The 17,472-nt window shown below is 36.6% G+C and overlaps 1 protein-coding gene across 1 annotated transcript; it reads right to left on the reverse strand.

Moving 5' to 3' along the window:
* Positions 1-756: 756 nt before the first annotated feature.
* LOC113229360 (plexin domain-containing protein 2) lies at positions 757-15,370 on the reverse strand (the record flags this gene model as incomplete). The annotated part of the gene is made up of 9 exons (XM_026462916.1): positions 757-1,007; positions 1,270-1,413; positions 1,690-1,762; positions 4,356-4,507; positions 5,319-5,525; positions 9,202-9,394; positions 10,869-10,997; positions 11,306-11,376; positions 15,266-15,370. Coding segments are annotated over 9 exons (1,325 nt in total), but the record flags the coding sequence as incomplete, so codon positions are not given.
* Between the last annotated feature and the right edge of the window lie 2,102 nt (positions 15,371-17,472).

The following is a 17,472-nucleotide window of genomic DNA, read 5'->3' on the forward strand; positions in this document are numbered from 1 at the left end:
TTTTAACGTAATAAAATAAAAAAATAATAATAATTTCGGAGTTACGTATTTATGACCGCCTTAGTATGGAGCGTGAATCACCGTGCGACGTTTCAATAGATTTGTGACAAAATAAAATTTTCGTAAGTTTTAAAAATTCGGTTGGAATTGACTAAATAAATATTCGCTTAAAATATTCATGTTTAGATAAATATACATATACATAATACCAATAAAAACATTTAGAAAACATATCCATAAAATTTTGAACACGACTAAAAATCTTTGAAATAGTTTTGTTTGCACAAATAAAATAAAAATTGGAAAATGAAATGCACTAGTGCGTATCCGCACATGTTATTCGCTTGCTAACCAAACTGACGCAATTTTAGTGCTTAAAGAACACTGTTTCTACTTTTTTCTTGCGTAGACGTTTTAGTTCGCATTGCCAGTTACTACACATTTTTTTATTATTTTCTTTTATGTTCTCATAGCAGTGCTAATGAAAGATTATGTAGTTTGCTTTCTCATTATTCACGGACATCTATAACTAAATAAATATATAATAAAAATAACGTACATTTCCTCTCACAGTGCTGGTAATGTAAGTTACATTACAAATTTATGTACGGGTAACATTGTAACAGGGGTAATTAATGTACGGCTTTGAACCAAGAGATGTCTTCTATTGAAAAAGTTTGTACTTCCTTTATAACTTCAAGTAGATCTTCTTTTTCGGTATTTGCAAATATTTGAGGCGCCAGCAATTTGAACATATTAATCAACAAAAATTGGTACCTTTATGAGTAGCTGTCCGGAGCGAGTGTGCGGGTTCTTGAACGCATAGAGAGCCCAAGCGCCTGCGCTGCAAATGAGTGCGACGGCAACGAACGCCGCGACCACTCCGCCGACCGGCGAGTGTGCGGAGACCACGGGCATCTGCGCCGGCGCCTCCCCAGACGCCTTCATCGACGTCTTGTCGTTCGACACATTAGGCAGCTGTGGCGTCTGTGGTACTGTCACTTGCTCTGCGATATTAAAACCCAAGTTTGTTTTATTTCATTACGTAAATGAAATACATATGATTTAATCTGAACTCAATCCCCTGGGCGGAACAATAAACTCGAAGGGCTATTCCTATTTAAGGTTATGTTTAAAAAACTTGCCTTTTAAATTATGTTTGTAAAAATATGTTCATATCAATAGCATCACCAACTACCCGAATTTATATATTTAAGTAAAGTGCCACCGTAGTGTTACTTGACGAATATTATTGTCGAAGAGACTAACTGTTCTTAACAACGGTCTCGTGCGGACTGTGTTCACCCTCAGTGATGTAGGCAGTGTTCGTCGGATCCGTATTGGCCGGCTTGGGCGGCGCATGCGCTTGGCACAGCGCTGCCGTCTCGTTGGTGATCGATGACTTCTCGCAATCTATGCCACAAAGGATAAATGTAAGATATAAAAATTACGATTAATAACAATGGATTAGTGCAAAAGATTAAGTAGGTAAAAATATTTTTTGGAAGTTTCCAATACTAAACAACTTACAGGCAGCCGCTGGTACTTGTAAAGGTACCTAGCAGAGTGAAGAAAAACTTTCATAGATTTCTCACAGACGGCGCTACGGCAAAAAAGTTGTTAAAAACCAAAAATAGTAATTATAATAAACAACTTGTCAACGCAGCAATAACATTCTTATGTACTTACTTCTTAGCGTCCAGTCCTGTTTGTTCCGGTCGGTGCCACTTGAGCACTTGCGTATCGCCTCGCACCAAGTGCACTGCGAAAACGCAAAACTTTCAAACACAACTGAATTAAATTATAAACAACACACGCTACCGCATGGTGAATTCATTATTGGAACACACCAGTCTCGAGGTAAATAAAGATCTAACAACGACAGAAGGAACTATACGACATCTAACCCTGTATTAATAAATCCATTACGACGACTCCAAGGTCGATATTAAGAAGTTATTTAATTCAACGGTTTTTATTACTACACTATGTTTTGAGTAATTATTAAGTAAAAGTATAGTTCAACAAGCAAAAGGTTTGCTGCCAGCTGATAAGCGGGTAATGATAGTAGACGGTTTATATTATATGTCTATTGGATATTGTTAAATAAAAATGTAAAAAAACTGTACAACAATAACTAATTTTGACTTTTTTTTTTCAAATATTAGGTGACAGGCCAGACGTGCGTCTGGTGGTAAACGACACGTCTGTCCACAACAGTTGCATTACCACTCAGAGTTATAAGTCACAGAGATCTGAGATCGCCCGTCACCTTGAGACATAAGTTGACATATCCCATGCGGCTGAAATTTCACCAACAGCCTTATAATAAAATTTAAATTTTAAAAATCCCCGATAAAAATGTATGCGATAAGTCACCATCCGTAAGCCATCTACTCGCCAATAGCAATTCAATGATCCCATACAATATTGTTCAGTGCCTGCAGAATGTCCGGGACGCAGCATCAGATCAAAGGTGGCATATTATAATGTCATAACATATCAATATTCAAGTCGATTATATAAACGGAAGTAAAAGAAATATATTCAGTTAATGACTGAGATCCCTACAGTAAATGGGAAAAGGGCTGAAGCTGAACATATTATGAAATGAAGCAATTTTATTTCAGACAGTTACAAGTCCATATGGTGTGGTAGTAGGTACTTACAACTATGTTAGTAGAAAGCAAAGTGTTCATTTTCATGAATAGGGATGGACATCCAATACTTAAGGATTGGGATGTCCATCCTCTCTGCTACCACCTTAAGAAGACTGTTGGTGCTGCCCCTCACTCTGGCCAACAGGTATGCCACTCTCTTGCGAACGACTGCTGAAATCTATAAATCTAGCCGCTGCGAACATTCCTGAGGCACTACAGTGTAGTTGTTCCACAGGTTGCATGTGTATAAGGTCTGGCAATATGTTTTGAAAAGGGTGATTTTAAATATATTATGTTCATCAAACATAATTAAGAACCATTTCGATAAATTAGCCTTCAAATAAAAATAAAAAATGCTATAAGTTCAGTCCAGCCTTTTGGGATCTACGGTGCCAGACAAGACATACAGTTACACAGACATAAGGTTCAAATCAGTGATCGGAATAAAGGGAGTTAATTTAGCTAAACTAAAGAATAACCGTGGACACAGGATATTCTTCCCTTCTACAAATCTCGGGATTTCTTAGAAGCGATTATATTTATATATGCGTACTATTTATTGAAATTTGAGTTCATTGGCGACAATTATTACCTTATGAAGTATTTGCAACAAATTATTGTGTCAAAAAATAAATATTGTAGTTTTGTTTCTATAGGTACTTACGTACTTAAATACTTTACCTACGCAACCTATGTTTTGGACTGCTTAGAAAATAAACATTGACGACGAAATGGGTACGTCCATACTAAAAAAACGTTCATACTTTAGGTAGATTAACTCCTTCAATTCCGATCATTGCTTATAACTCCCCTCTTTTTGCGTCGGGGGTTAAAAGTAGACTTCATAGTGGAAGAATAGATAGTGCCTTTGTACTTCACGAATTGATTTCGATGCCAGTGGCTCAACTACCAAAATAAGAAGAAAGCAGGCAAAAATGTAATTATTAATTATTACAACGTCATTATATTTATTTACGTTAACAACGCGTTTCTACAACACTTTAACTTTTCATAATAATATATTAATTAATTGCGATGCACGCCGCCATGCTCAAAAGAAAAAGGTTCTTTTTGTATTTTTTTTTTTCAATAAGTCGCGCGCGTAATTTTGAGGATTGCAGACGTATTTCGACTAGGCTGTCACTATGACGAATTTTAGTGCAAGTACCTGTTCATGTAAAATGATGATAAGTAAGCTTGCTTTGCCTTTTACAAAATAAGGTGATGTCTTAGACGAAGTATCGTTTTCGTGCTAAGTCGTTTCAGAATGAAGATGTCGAAAAGGCGTCAATTTTTTAATTCGTTGCTGCTGAGAGCGGAAGAAAAATAAACAGAAAAGGAGGTAACAAATTCGAACAGGAAGTTCGTCGTTCAAACGCTCAAGGACCACGAATTATATGCCGATAATTTGCAGTGTGCCTGTTACGCACGGACATAAGCAACGATTATCTGAAGTCAATTACAGTAATTGACTTGAGGTAATTTACGTTAGCTCAATACGGAATCATGTGTCGCATGACAGGCAGGATTTTTTGTATTTGACATGATGATGATGATGATGATGATGTGTTATATGACAGAGGGTTAAGATACAGCTAAATCTTTTATTTGAACCGAACCTATGGAAGACACATTTCAAGATTTTTCCCAGCACGAGTGTTCTTGACTTCCCGCAACTCCGATAGGAGTACTTACATTGAACCCGGTATTGTGGTTGACACACGACTCGCACGTGTCGTATGGCAGGCAGGTTGGCAGCGCCGTAAGCCACAGGATCGTGTTGTTCGTGATCTCGTAGTCCTTGAACGAGACGCGGTGATATTCGTAGATCGTCTTCCGGCGTATCACTGCCAACGACGTCACAGTGTATTTATAGCACATGTACAAATGACAGAATTACACACATATTATTATGTTACTTATAGGTTAACTAACATAATAATAATAGTAATAACGCACACGCTCAACCGGGTTTCCCGGGGCTATCCCCGGGAAACCCTGTGTCGCGGGTGCCATGGACACACACATAGACAACCATAAATTAAACCCAAATTCACGAGAGAAATAAATGTAGGAATTGATTAATATTACATTACATTACATTCTACTTTTCACAACACAATAAAATTCGCGCGAAGAAAATACGATTTGTTTATTTAACAAATAAAAGTGGCAACAGCGCGGGGGGCGGAGTGCAGAATTATTTAGTCGTCGCTTCGGCATGCACGGCACGGCAATTTTGCTAATTTTTTCATATTAATCTTTTGTTTCAAGTGCCCCGCCGTAAAGCAATTTCTCTTTCGCACTCATTAAATTCAATGTTGAACTTTGTAAACAACTTCGGTTCACAGGAGCGCATCGCGGAGCGCTCCACTCAAGGGTTAGTAACGCTATACTACATATGTATATTAGAGAAAGACAAAAATGTAATTGTATGTTTGTCGTTACTAATATAAAGAAAATACTCCTTAATCAATAATTTTATTTTGGTGGGTTGGATAGGAGTAGGAGTTCACTACACCAAAGCTCCTTAAAAAAAACCGCCTCTGGTTAGCAACCACTTAAATATAAACTTAATAATAATAATAATAGGCAGTGGGTGCAAAATAATAATAATAATAATGAAAATTACATATTACACACGTGTTTAATACTTACGGAAATGTATCCTGTCGGCCAGATAAGCATCGCTTATGCCCACCTTGACGGGGTGTTCGCTGTCGTTTATGTCTTGCACGCTGATGGGCACCGAGCGATACGCGAACACGATATCGCCATTCTTGTGTAGCGTCACAGCAAACGTGAATTTCTTGTCCTTGTTCTCTTGGAGGGTCACGTTCTCCCAAAATGCCGTGAACTTTTCGCCTAAATCACGCGCAAAATAAGAAAAATAAATGAGTTTTGAATCGTTCATTTCGTCCACACGATACATTATAATAATGATAATAATGTCACAACCACAGAAATGACCTGGTCTCAAACCAATTTCCTTAGTTTGAGACCAGGCAACTGTTGTGGTTGCGCTATGAGTACCAGAGCAAGGGAATTCTCTCTGGGGCACTTCCCAGAACACCCAGATCAGAACTAATTTAGAAAACTTCATTTCCCAAATTGGTCCTACGGGGTAATCGAACCAGCGACCTCCTCGTGGCCCAACCACTGAGGTCATAATATTAACGATAATAATGATTACAAAATAAAGTAGTATAACTAAAATATATTGTCAAAAGACAACGACGTGAAATTAAAATAAAATTACGTTTCTTTGACGAGCTCTGTGGTCGAGTGGCAGGCACACCGGTTTTCATGGTGTTGCCATCTCTGAGGTCCCAGGTTCGATCCCCGGCCGGATCAATGTAGAAACTAACTTTTCAATACTGTTTCGGGTGTAGGTGTTGGTGGTACCGTCGTTGTTTTCGATTTCCATAACACACGTGCTTTAATTACCTAATTTGGCTCAGAGCAGTGTATGTGTAAATATTAGACAACATTGTCTAATATTTATTTATTCAAAAGAAATTCCTCTACAAAGTTCATTATTCAATAAAAGGAGAATTTGTGGGAAATAAAATATTTCGTCGTTTGTAACACCTTAGATTTGCGGATTGGTGTTCACAGAATCGGAGACCTCATTACTCGCGAGCTTCTGTTCGCGAGTTTGGTACGATGGGTACGAATTTTATTTTCCCCGCATTTCGCAACATTACATTTGTACGTAATGGCGGACACACATCGCACATGACAACTAACATAGTATTATCTCAAAATTGCTTTAAGTTGTATTAACATTACCCATTTAACTTCAAAGAAACAGTGTGGTCCTGTCACTACGAAATTAAATCGAATACTAATGAAATACAAATATAGCGAAATTTTGGAGATAAATTATTAATACATAGGAATTTTGAGATAAAATATAATATAACGCAATTTTTGAGATAATACTTTATTAGTTGTCAAGCGCGACATATGCATGAAACCAAACCATGCAACTTTAACACTGCTTTCGAACATGCGTAAACGCTAACTACAAGTGTATTTTACTAACCATGCATTCATCCAATGATCTAGAAGATTTTTTTGCATTGCACTCATCCCTAATCGTTTTTATACAAACAGGTGTCAAATGAAACATCATTTAATTAAGGGGCGCCCATTCACAAGTAAATTGAAGCGCTAGGTTGACAGGCAATTTGTCGCGCGCCATTTGACGGTCAGTGCCACGAATTACATCAATTGAATCAACGCGTTGTACTTTGAGACATTCAAAGAGTTTGTTTGTTTATTAGCCTCAACTGATGTGTGTCACCACTGAGTGCAGTAATTTTTATAATCGTCAGTCTAACGAGAGTCCTTTTCAAATGCACCGCAACGTTCCCATTAGTGCTCCTAACCACCTTTTTTAGGACCTTGTAAGTCGGTCAGGCACCCTGTCTATAACTCTTGTGTTAACAGCTATTTCATATGACAGTAAATTAACCCATATACCTTTTTGATGGAATGAGGTAAACAAAGAAGCAGGGTTTGTAAACTTTTTTTTTTTCAGAAATTTATAACAAAAGTTTAATGATTGTCATTATTATTTCTAGTTCTATATAAATAATAAAGAAGGGATTGTGAATAGGCCTACAGTCGATATTTGGTGGGTCTTAGTGGGTGATAAGGTTGCTTATATTCAATAAACAGCCAACTAGAGTTGTTATAACTTCCATATGCTATGCAATATAGTTTACTTTGACTATTATATATGGTACCACAGACGGGTCTTTCATTACCTCGAGTTTGGATTAATAAATACCCTTAAATGTTAAGGAAACAAAAATGGAACTTCTGAAATTAGTAACTTTGTCATTACAAAGTAGTTTAGGCTTGTACTACTACTACAAATAGTCAAATTATTAAAAATAGTTATTTTTACAAAACATTTGGCGAACTTCGCAACCCACTAGAGCCAGCATCGGGTGTATCCATCTTCAACGCACTTCACTAAACGTAAGTTAATATAAAGAACTACTAGCAATACAGTTGAACAGAAAACAATAAAAACTCAGCAATTCAAGACTATAACAAAACCAACAGTGGTAAGGTAATGCGACCAATTTAAATATCAAAAACGTGAAACACTTCTTATCGTGATACACGATCATGTTTATTTAGTCGTGTTAAGTTACGTTTAAAACGTTCCGTTTGTTTACTTCCTCTGCTTCTTCGTGTCTATTATCGTGCAGTATTTGTATGAATGATTACAAATATAATATTTTGGCCTATGTTCAGCAGTGGACGTCTTTTGGCTGAAATGATGGTGATGAATAATAAATTACCAATGTTTCATTATGTAATAATTTAAATAAATATTTTCTAAGTACTTATTTTGTTATTTATTAATAAGATTGAAATGCATTTCCGTGAAAATAAAAGTAATATTTTTGGCAATTATCGAATGAGTTTACATTCCCGTGATATATCGTGCTCAATAAAAAACCTCTTTGATGCAATTTCTAATGCTAAAAACAACGAAGTATAGCTGTGGCGAGTTATGATAATTGTCGTTAATAAAGCCGACCCAAAACAAAAACTTCTTTTGATGTTAAAAAGGCGCCTTGCGACACCTAAACACAACACTTATTAAGCACACAAGATACTATATTATCGCAACCTTCATTTCACTGATTAAGTTATTCTACAATTAAATTGAGTTCTGTAGTAAATTACTTTAAAAACAACATTCCTATCACGACACTGAAAGCAAGTGTTGCCATTTTAATGTTTTATTGCAACTACTGATTACATATGACACGAACTTCTACATTCTTTAGGTAGCCCAAATAAAATAAAACATCCAAACGTTCCATTTTCGTATAACTATTTATCGTTTATCATTTACAAAATACTAATTAACCATTTTATAGTAATATGTTTTTAATTTATTATAATAATATTGTTATGTTATTTTAAAAAGTTTTGCAGCTAGCAAAGATTCAGACATTGAATTAAAACAAATCAGAATTTAAAAATAAACCGTATAAATGTTGAAATAAAGGACAGGTGACTACGCATTTATTATTAAATATTTTGAAATTTTAAATATAAGTTTTTTTGAGTGGAAGGCACAGTGTGCGCACATATGTGCGCTGTCTAGTAGTCTTTTGATTAATTCGTGGACTTTAAACAAGCCCGTGGCAATCGAGTTGTATGGACACCTCGTCTCTGCAATCTAGTGAAAATTCGCGACTTAAAATAGAAATACCACATTTTCCCCCATATGACAGGCTCCTGCGTTTAATTGTATATGACCAACTGTTGTTGTAATATTAAGATAAAGTTAAATTTATTGAATTTCACGACGTTTTACTATCACGATGCATAGTTATTTTTTGTGAAATGATTTCACTAGTTTGTTACAATTATCAATACAAAGATCAAACAGTAAAAAAAAATTTCGATCCGGCTAGATTCGAACCAGCAGCTTCAGCATACTACTATGGCTTGAGCACATTTCAGTTGTTATTTCCAGTATATTTGTAATTATCCCCATTCTCACCATCGTCGACCATTTTAACGGCGCTGTCGTTAGTCATAGTGGTGTCGAAGTTGGCCATCAGTGGCGCGATGAACTGCGTGGCCGCCAGCCAGTTGTGCACGTGCTCGCCTGTGTAGATAAAACCGCCGGTCGCGACCGTGATATTCTGAATCATGTGCCCGTAGAAGGGAAATTCGAAATTCAGCTTTAAAGTCTGTAACAATAACATAACATTTACAAAAATCGACAAAAGCATGACAAGACTAATAGGTAATAATAGGTCTAGCCGAAGGCAACATTTGTTTTCGGTGCCCTCTACTACAAATAATGTGTCATATAATAGTCCTCTTATACGCCTATGCAGACAGTATAATGTCTTATCTAAAGATCTCGATGTATTCCACCAGAGCACTAACACATTCGTAAAAATTATAAAGAAGCATGACTGTGCCGTAACACGCGAACACCACACAGAGTGAAATATTTTCTTTTAAAGTATATCATTGTTTATAAGACTTAGATAGCCATATATAAATTTTAAATGTTATTTCAATGTGCGCGGTTGTTATTGAGATATAAATTTGTTTGTTTTTGTTATAGTGTTATGGTTTTAGGTGTATTGTATAATTTGTATCTTGTAACTGTGCCAAAATAAATAAATAAAATAAAAATAAAATAAAGACTATTTAATTCACTTTACTGCGCATTTTGTAATGCGCATTGGATACTATCGCCCACAAAAAGAGTACGGAAAATTAAACTTCACACAGTAAACGTACAACCTAGAAACAATGCACTTAGTTCCATTGTTAACGTTAATTCTCCGAGGGCACGAGGCATTCGTCTCGTTTGATTAGCTATTTACCGACAATTTATATACCTATCTTTACATACATTTTGTTAGCAAATATTTGACACCAGTTACTTAGGCGATTACGGCATTTAATATTAATTTATTAATAGGATCAATGCGTGGCCGCCGCTTTAAAAAAAAAACACATTAAATTGAAAATTGGTGGATCTTCTTCAACCCCTTTTATCACTTTTTACATTACAACATAAAGGTTTATTTAGCACGTGCATCCAGGCATCAATCAAAAATAAAATGCCTTTTTTTTGACATAACTTTACAGGGATTATTTTTATTTATTTTATTTATTATTTTATATAACCCTGTGTCGCGGGTGCCACGGATTGTGAATTACACACAAACTCACGAAAGAAACAAATGTAGGCCATACAAATATTTCTCCCGGCTCGGGAATCCAACCCGGGACCTCTGCGTGGCAGGCAAACAGGGTAACCGTCGTCCACGGAGGCAATAATTAAAAATGTTAAATCTCGAATGATAATAAATATACAATACATGTATATTGTCATTCGGTCATTCACCAAACAATACGTATTCTATACAACCTACATTAGTAGAACCCAGTACATGCGCACTGCTCATGGGTCTCCTACAGGGGGCGAGGTTTTAAATCCATCAAACTGACTCACCGCGGTATGAGAACTTAATGATGAGAAAAACTGAATTTTCCCATGATATTTTACATCGTCATTAAAGTAAGAGATATCGAAACTGTATGTGATTCGGACACACATGGCCGGATTCAAACTTTGTCCTCATATCGCGTTCTCCAAAGTAGTTCATGACGCGGTACAGCTATAAAGGGTGAGTCACTCACAGTGGCTCTGCGATGCGAATTGCTGAGCACGGCGTGAGCGTCGGCTTTCTTATTAGTGATGTTTTTCCAATACTCGTTAAAGTATGTCACGTTGCCGATGAATGAGCTGCTGTAGAAGTCGTGCTTGTCCTGTTGACAACATTTATTAACATTCAGGAATCCATATACTACGTATATAGTAGACAAAAATTAGCCACCTAAATCACATGGACATCAAAATTAGTCAATCGCGAAGTTTGACGTTAAAGTGAAGAGTCATGTCAGGACGACTAGAACTCTTTGTTCTCGGCGTCGGATGACTACGAAGTAATTTATAACTAAAACGACAATGAGTAAAGTATGCTGCAGTATGTACAGGTGTCGCATCAGAATGACGCATGTATGGTGTATGTCTTCTTCCTAGAAGTATCGGTATAAATACCAACATATTTACTTACATACTGCAAGTTCGTAGTGTTATCCTGCGCTTTTACTAGTCCTGGATCTTGCTTAATCAGGTCAGTGATATCTGGAAAAGAAAAAAAAATTGAATATAATGAAATTAATAAAAAAGGCAGTCATAATCGTGAGTGTTCATTGTAGACATTGCGGGGTTTTTACAGATAAAAAATCGTTATTTTCCTTATATCGTTATTTACCGTATTTTCTCAAACTCGTATCTTAAGCACAAAAGTTACTGAAATGCAAAAAAATAAATAAAAGTTTTGCCATCTCTTTGTAAAATACGAGTTTGACAAAGTAAGACATCGAAATGTAGAAGTAACGATTTTATTTTGAATATCCATCCAATTCATTGCTAATGAAGTATTCAAAATCATACATGTCGAAATCGTTATTTCGACATTTTGTTAACGGTAAAAACCCCTTCAACAGTAATGAAGTATTCAAAATGAAATCGAAAAACTGTAAAAACCAATTTTTTTTTTATTCTCTATTATCTATCAAACCTTGCAAAGTTTGATAGAGAATAAAGTGAAAACAGACTTTCACTGTCGCGCTCGGCCACGGGAAATGAGCTGATCAGACACGCTCAGATATGGGCAGTGGCTTACAACCTAATCAACCCGACCGGGTATTAACCGGATTTTTATACGGATACGGAATTTGGTACAATTCCATAGCAATAATTACAAATTTCGATATAAAAATCTTTATTAAACGATAAAGACAACATCACACAATACCCACCTTGCAATCCTGTGGATTCTCGATACTATTTATGCATAATATTACGGTTCGACTTTATGAAGATCGATTCAAGTGCATACGATCTAACGACTTTTTGTATCGATTTATTTCAATGCGATTTTCAAGCGATTTCAGCAAAAAGGCAAATCAAGTCTTCTGGATCAAAAAGCTTTTTGTAATAATATCATTAAAATTGAACAAAACTCGATAAAAATACTCGTTGTAAACACTTTTTGCCCTTTTTTTCGGGCATTAGGTTTTAACCTGATTTAAACCTGACGTTAACAAAGTGTCAGACGCTTGCCCAACTCTACGTCAATCGGAATAAAACATTTAACCATCAAACAATTCATTGTAATATAAACACACACAGTTAAAACTTGTTTGTTTTGTGAATCGTGTATTTTTCTTACCGCGTCAATATTTCAGTAGGTTACCAACTGCACACATGATAAACAAACTTAGCAATTCAGTCCACTACGGTCTTCTTAACTCATGTCCAGCAGGCAGTCGTTTAGCCTTAGTAATTTAATATTTTGTAGCTATCTAAAACGCATGATGCCCCCTGCTTATCAATATATTGTTGATTATTCGCAGCACACTGAACTAAACTGTTTGTCACAAGAACGTCTTGTTAGACCTATCTGATACAATGACATTATGACCCAAAATAACACTTAAGAATATTATCGAAGGCTATAATATTCTATTCAGTCTAAATATGAACGCTGTTTACTGTTTTTTTTAATAGTAATGTAACTGGTTAAGGGCTAATTTAGATAAAGCACAAGCGCATTTTTTGGCTGAGTTTTAATTATTAGTTCAACATTGACCAATGAAGTTAGTCACAGGTAGTACAAAAAAGAACAATATCGGCGGGCAAATTTGAAACCCTCTTAACTCCGTTTCTGGACGAAATCCTTCTTTTACTCTTCAAGCAATATTAACGTGTAAAATGTAATTTGTACATCTGTAAGTTATAAAATAAAGGTAAATCATAGTGTCGTATAATTATTTATAGAAATACTGTTTACTAATTTTTGCTCTATGTAACGTCATTACACTCTGTAGCAAGTGCTGAAAGTCACAGTAAAAACGGGACATTAATTGAGCTGGGGGCACACAGATGGGTCGCTGGTGAAGATAGAACCCTGCAACTGTACAACTGTACTGTTACCATTTTCGTCGTCAGCGCTTACTTCGATAAGAGCGAATAGGGTAATTCCCGCCCGTGTGGCACCGACACTTCACTTGAGACTAGGCTCTGTTACATCACTATCTTATTTGTACCTAGTGGTTATAAACATAATTAAAAAACAATAGACGTTTATTACAGTATTCCCGTGTTATATTGAAATAACCTTTGTTAAACGCCGCAGGTACTTACCAAGCTAGGTACGTACAAACCAAGTGACGGGACGAAAAAGCCGAGCGCCTGGTGATAAGCGACACGCCTGTCCATAACAGTTGCAATGCTAAACAGAGCTTTACATCATAAAGATCTTAGGGGCACTGCCACCGCTCTTGTCACCCTGAGACATAAGTTGTGAACTCCCATGTGCCTGTACTTTCACCAGCACCCACACACACCCTTCGAAATCGGAACGCAATAATGGTCCAATACTGTTTGGCGGCCGAAATAAGTAAGGTGGCAGTACTTCTCCGGACGAACTCTTTCACGAAGAGCTCTACGCCTACTAATAGATTATGGACTATGAATATGAAATAGAATAATAATAATAATAATAACGCACACACTCAACATAGCCCCGCACTAGGGAAACCCTGTGTCGCGGGTGCCATGGACACACACATAGACAACCACAAATTACACCCAAACTCACGAGAGAAATAAATGTAGGCCATACAAATATTTCTCCCGGCCCGGGAATCGAACCTGGGGCCTCTGCGTGGCAGTCCGGCATGGTAACCGTTCGGCCACGGAGGCAGAGAAATGGGTGCTGAACAATTTTCTAACTACCACAAACTCAAAAATTAACACGTCTACAATTTAATGTATTTTTTTATGGACGACACGCGCTATGCAACGCAAGTGCACTGCGCTGCTACCTTGGTTACCTTTCATATTTTAATCCTAATAAACTCTATGCCACAAAAGAAACCGACAACTCACACAAAGATTTCAGGAAAATTTTCCTTGCTGGATCGCGTAAGACCCGGTGCGTGGCAATATAATAAAGTTAATAACGTTAACGCAAAATATATTAGGCCTGAATCAGGTTGTAGTGAAATTCGAGAGACATTTGCTCTGCCTGCAATGGGATTAGGCCCATTAAAAGTAGCCATCGATTCGTTGCAAGTGATCGTTTACAGCCCATTAGGATATCGTTACTCTCAATTGTCAACATAATTAGTACCTAAGCGTTTTCTAATTAGGTACTAAAGTCTATGAACACTGACCGTTTACGTTCACTCCACAATCGAGAACAAGTGTTAGTTATCTCTGAGGGAACACTAAACTTACCCAAATGAGTATATACAAATTCGTTATGAAAAATCATTCCAACTAGGTATATGTCGTGCAAGAAAGAAATCTTCCGGAGGACGTATTCATTCTTTTACTGTACGCCCGGAGCAGCCTGGGTTACAATCGGTACCGCGTACCGTATGCCAATTGGCAAATCCATTCTTCACGGAACCATTATAGTGTACCCGGTGTGTTATCGGTATATCGGATATGAAGATTCCAACTAGAGACAAATTCGTATGGGTCCCTAATTTCTAATCAGTTACACGACGCGAAAGATTTCGCGCGACAGCCGCGCGGCGATCGCCCAGTTACCATGCTTTCATGTACATTTATGGCGAATCTGAATTCAATTTACTACTCAACAATATTTAAATTCCTCTGTATAATGCAAACGCGCGGCCGCCGTGTAGACCACATTCAAGCCAGACTCGTCCGCGCACCCGGGACGCTCATCTAAGTTAAAACGTAAAACCTAAATATGTAAATAGAGCGTGTTTTGCTATAACAGTTACATAGATTCACGCGGTCGCTGCGCGGCGGAAACGCGGACTCCTCGCGGCGATCGCGCGGGGCGAGCGCGATAAAATTCGATCCCGCCTACGTAGAATGGTAAACCCAAATTTACAACATTGCAATGGCCTTGATACATACGCATTACTTTTCATGCTTTGTGATTTTACTGCTGAGTATAACAGATCAAGATGCAGCAGGGACTTACTGTCGTCAGGGTAGACGGGCTCGTTGACGTTCAACCTTATGCCGGTACCGTTGCGGCCCAACAGTGGGATCTGCGTGACCTGGACGACTTGTGTCGTCGTCGAACCTGCAAATTTACAATGCATTTCTTAACGCTAGGTCTCATAAAAAAGCAATTTGAACACACACAATAAGAATTTACATTTTCAAAGTTTACACATAACTAGGATAACAGATATTGAAAACAACTGCTAAATCTCGACATTACCATAATGTACATTATTAATTCGACACAGGCATGCTCCTAAATATATATGAGTTACCACATTAACAGAACGCAAACATCTACTAGCAGAACATATTTGTAAATGTCAATTGGTGTCGAAGGATTTACAATTATGTCTACCATTTAAGTGGCATTTCGATGGATTTTCAATCGCTTTCGCATATTTACAATATTTGAAGTTGTACATGTAAACAATCGCATTTATAGCAAATAACGCAACCCATAATCAAATAAGTTCGCAAGTTTTAGAACAATAGCATAATTATAATACTTACATAAGAGGTATTTAGATTTCATAGAAATATAGCCAGTAAACATGTTACCGTCATTGTCTTTGATGACATCTTAATATATTAATAAGCAATAAAAATGTAAAAGATTTGACAATATGATAAATGGCATTGTTTTGTTGTTATTTATGTTATTAGGGAATTCATAACAAATTGTACATCATTGTTATTTGATGAAAGCATTATGACATTACACGAGGCATCCATACGCCAGTCACGTTTTAACATAGCTAATTACAATACCCACTACATATTTAGTATAGCAACTATATGTACAATATGACGCGTACTGCGTAGCAAACATTCCGCCATAATTAATTACCACAACCAGCAGCAAAGTGAAACGAAGTACGATTCATTTTGTTCTGTATTCAATCTACAATTTTAAAGAGACATTTCATTTAACAAAAACGGCCGATAGCGTGGCGTACACGCTCACCAATAGGGTTCTGTACCAGATAATTCAGTTGAACCACATTCTATTTCATCTATATTTTGTATGTAATAAGAGCTACTATAATTTGAAAAAACGTGTGATATACAAATGTCATTTTTAAAACGTTGATTGTTCTGGCTGCCTGGTCTGTCTTAATTTTGATTAAAAGCACTGTCTTACAAAATTTGTATACCGGAATTTTTAGGATTTATTGCAACCGTAGTTAAAAAGTTGAAGGCTTCAATAATTAGTGAAGTTAATTTAAAATTTACTTATAACCTTGTGAACAAGCTCAGCGTAGGGTGAACAAAAAATATCTACACAATCAAAGCTAAAATTGACAATATTACGACAACAAAGTCACCATTTTGTAGTAGACAAAAGAGAAAAATCGCTTTGGTAATTTGTGGAAACGTACAGAACAGCAGATGCGTTGATGATGTACCAAAATTGGTACAGTCATAATATCTTTCACTGTTAAAATGAAAGGCCAACAAAACAGATTATATATATGTATGTGACATAATTATATATGACGAATATGTGATAAAATTGTTACAACATCTATGCACAGGATCACTGTGGCGGGTTGCGGCGCTAACGCGACTATAAGTCACGTTTCGAGCGGGACAATTAATTTTAAGCTGCATGTTCCGCAGTCCCCAAAATATTTAATAATGGCCCGCTTTGACAAAACAGGACACACGTGACTTTAATTTTTTTTGAATGGCACGAAAGTGAAAAATATATAACAGCCCACTAAACACCTTTCCTTAAAATAGAATCTAGAGTTGATGACGACTCCCTGCTGCGAAGAGAGGGTAAATGTAAGTTAAGCTCCCTGATATGGGAGACATTTCGAATAGTAGATGTCTACTGATATATTATTTGTAGATACTCGAGTGTCTGTATACGAGACGTAACATCAATTACGCACCAGGATGTTGAACAAACAAGAACACTGTGTTTAAACAACTTATTGCAATAACAGATTTCGCATGAGCGGATTATTATCACGATCTATTTTTATGAATTTTCCATTACCTTGCAAAATTATTGTTCCACATTTACACCATTTATAAAATACAGATGTGTAAAATCCATATTTCCTATCACGCCATTTTGTTAAAAATAATGGTATTTTAAAATACCAAATTTGTAATTGGTAAATGGTATTTTAAAATACCATTATTTTTAACAAAATGGCGTGATAGGAA

The sequence above is a fragment of the Hyposmocoma kahamanoa genome, unplaced genomic scaffold (assembly GCF_003589595.1).
Source record: "Hyposmocoma kahamanoa isolate Upper Pololo Valley unplaced genomic scaffold, ASM358959v1 55435, whole genome shotgun sequence".
NCBI classification, from domain to species: domain Eukaryota; kingdom Metazoa; phylum Arthropoda; class Insecta; order Lepidoptera; family Cosmopterigidae; genus Hyposmocoma; species Hyposmocoma kahamanoa.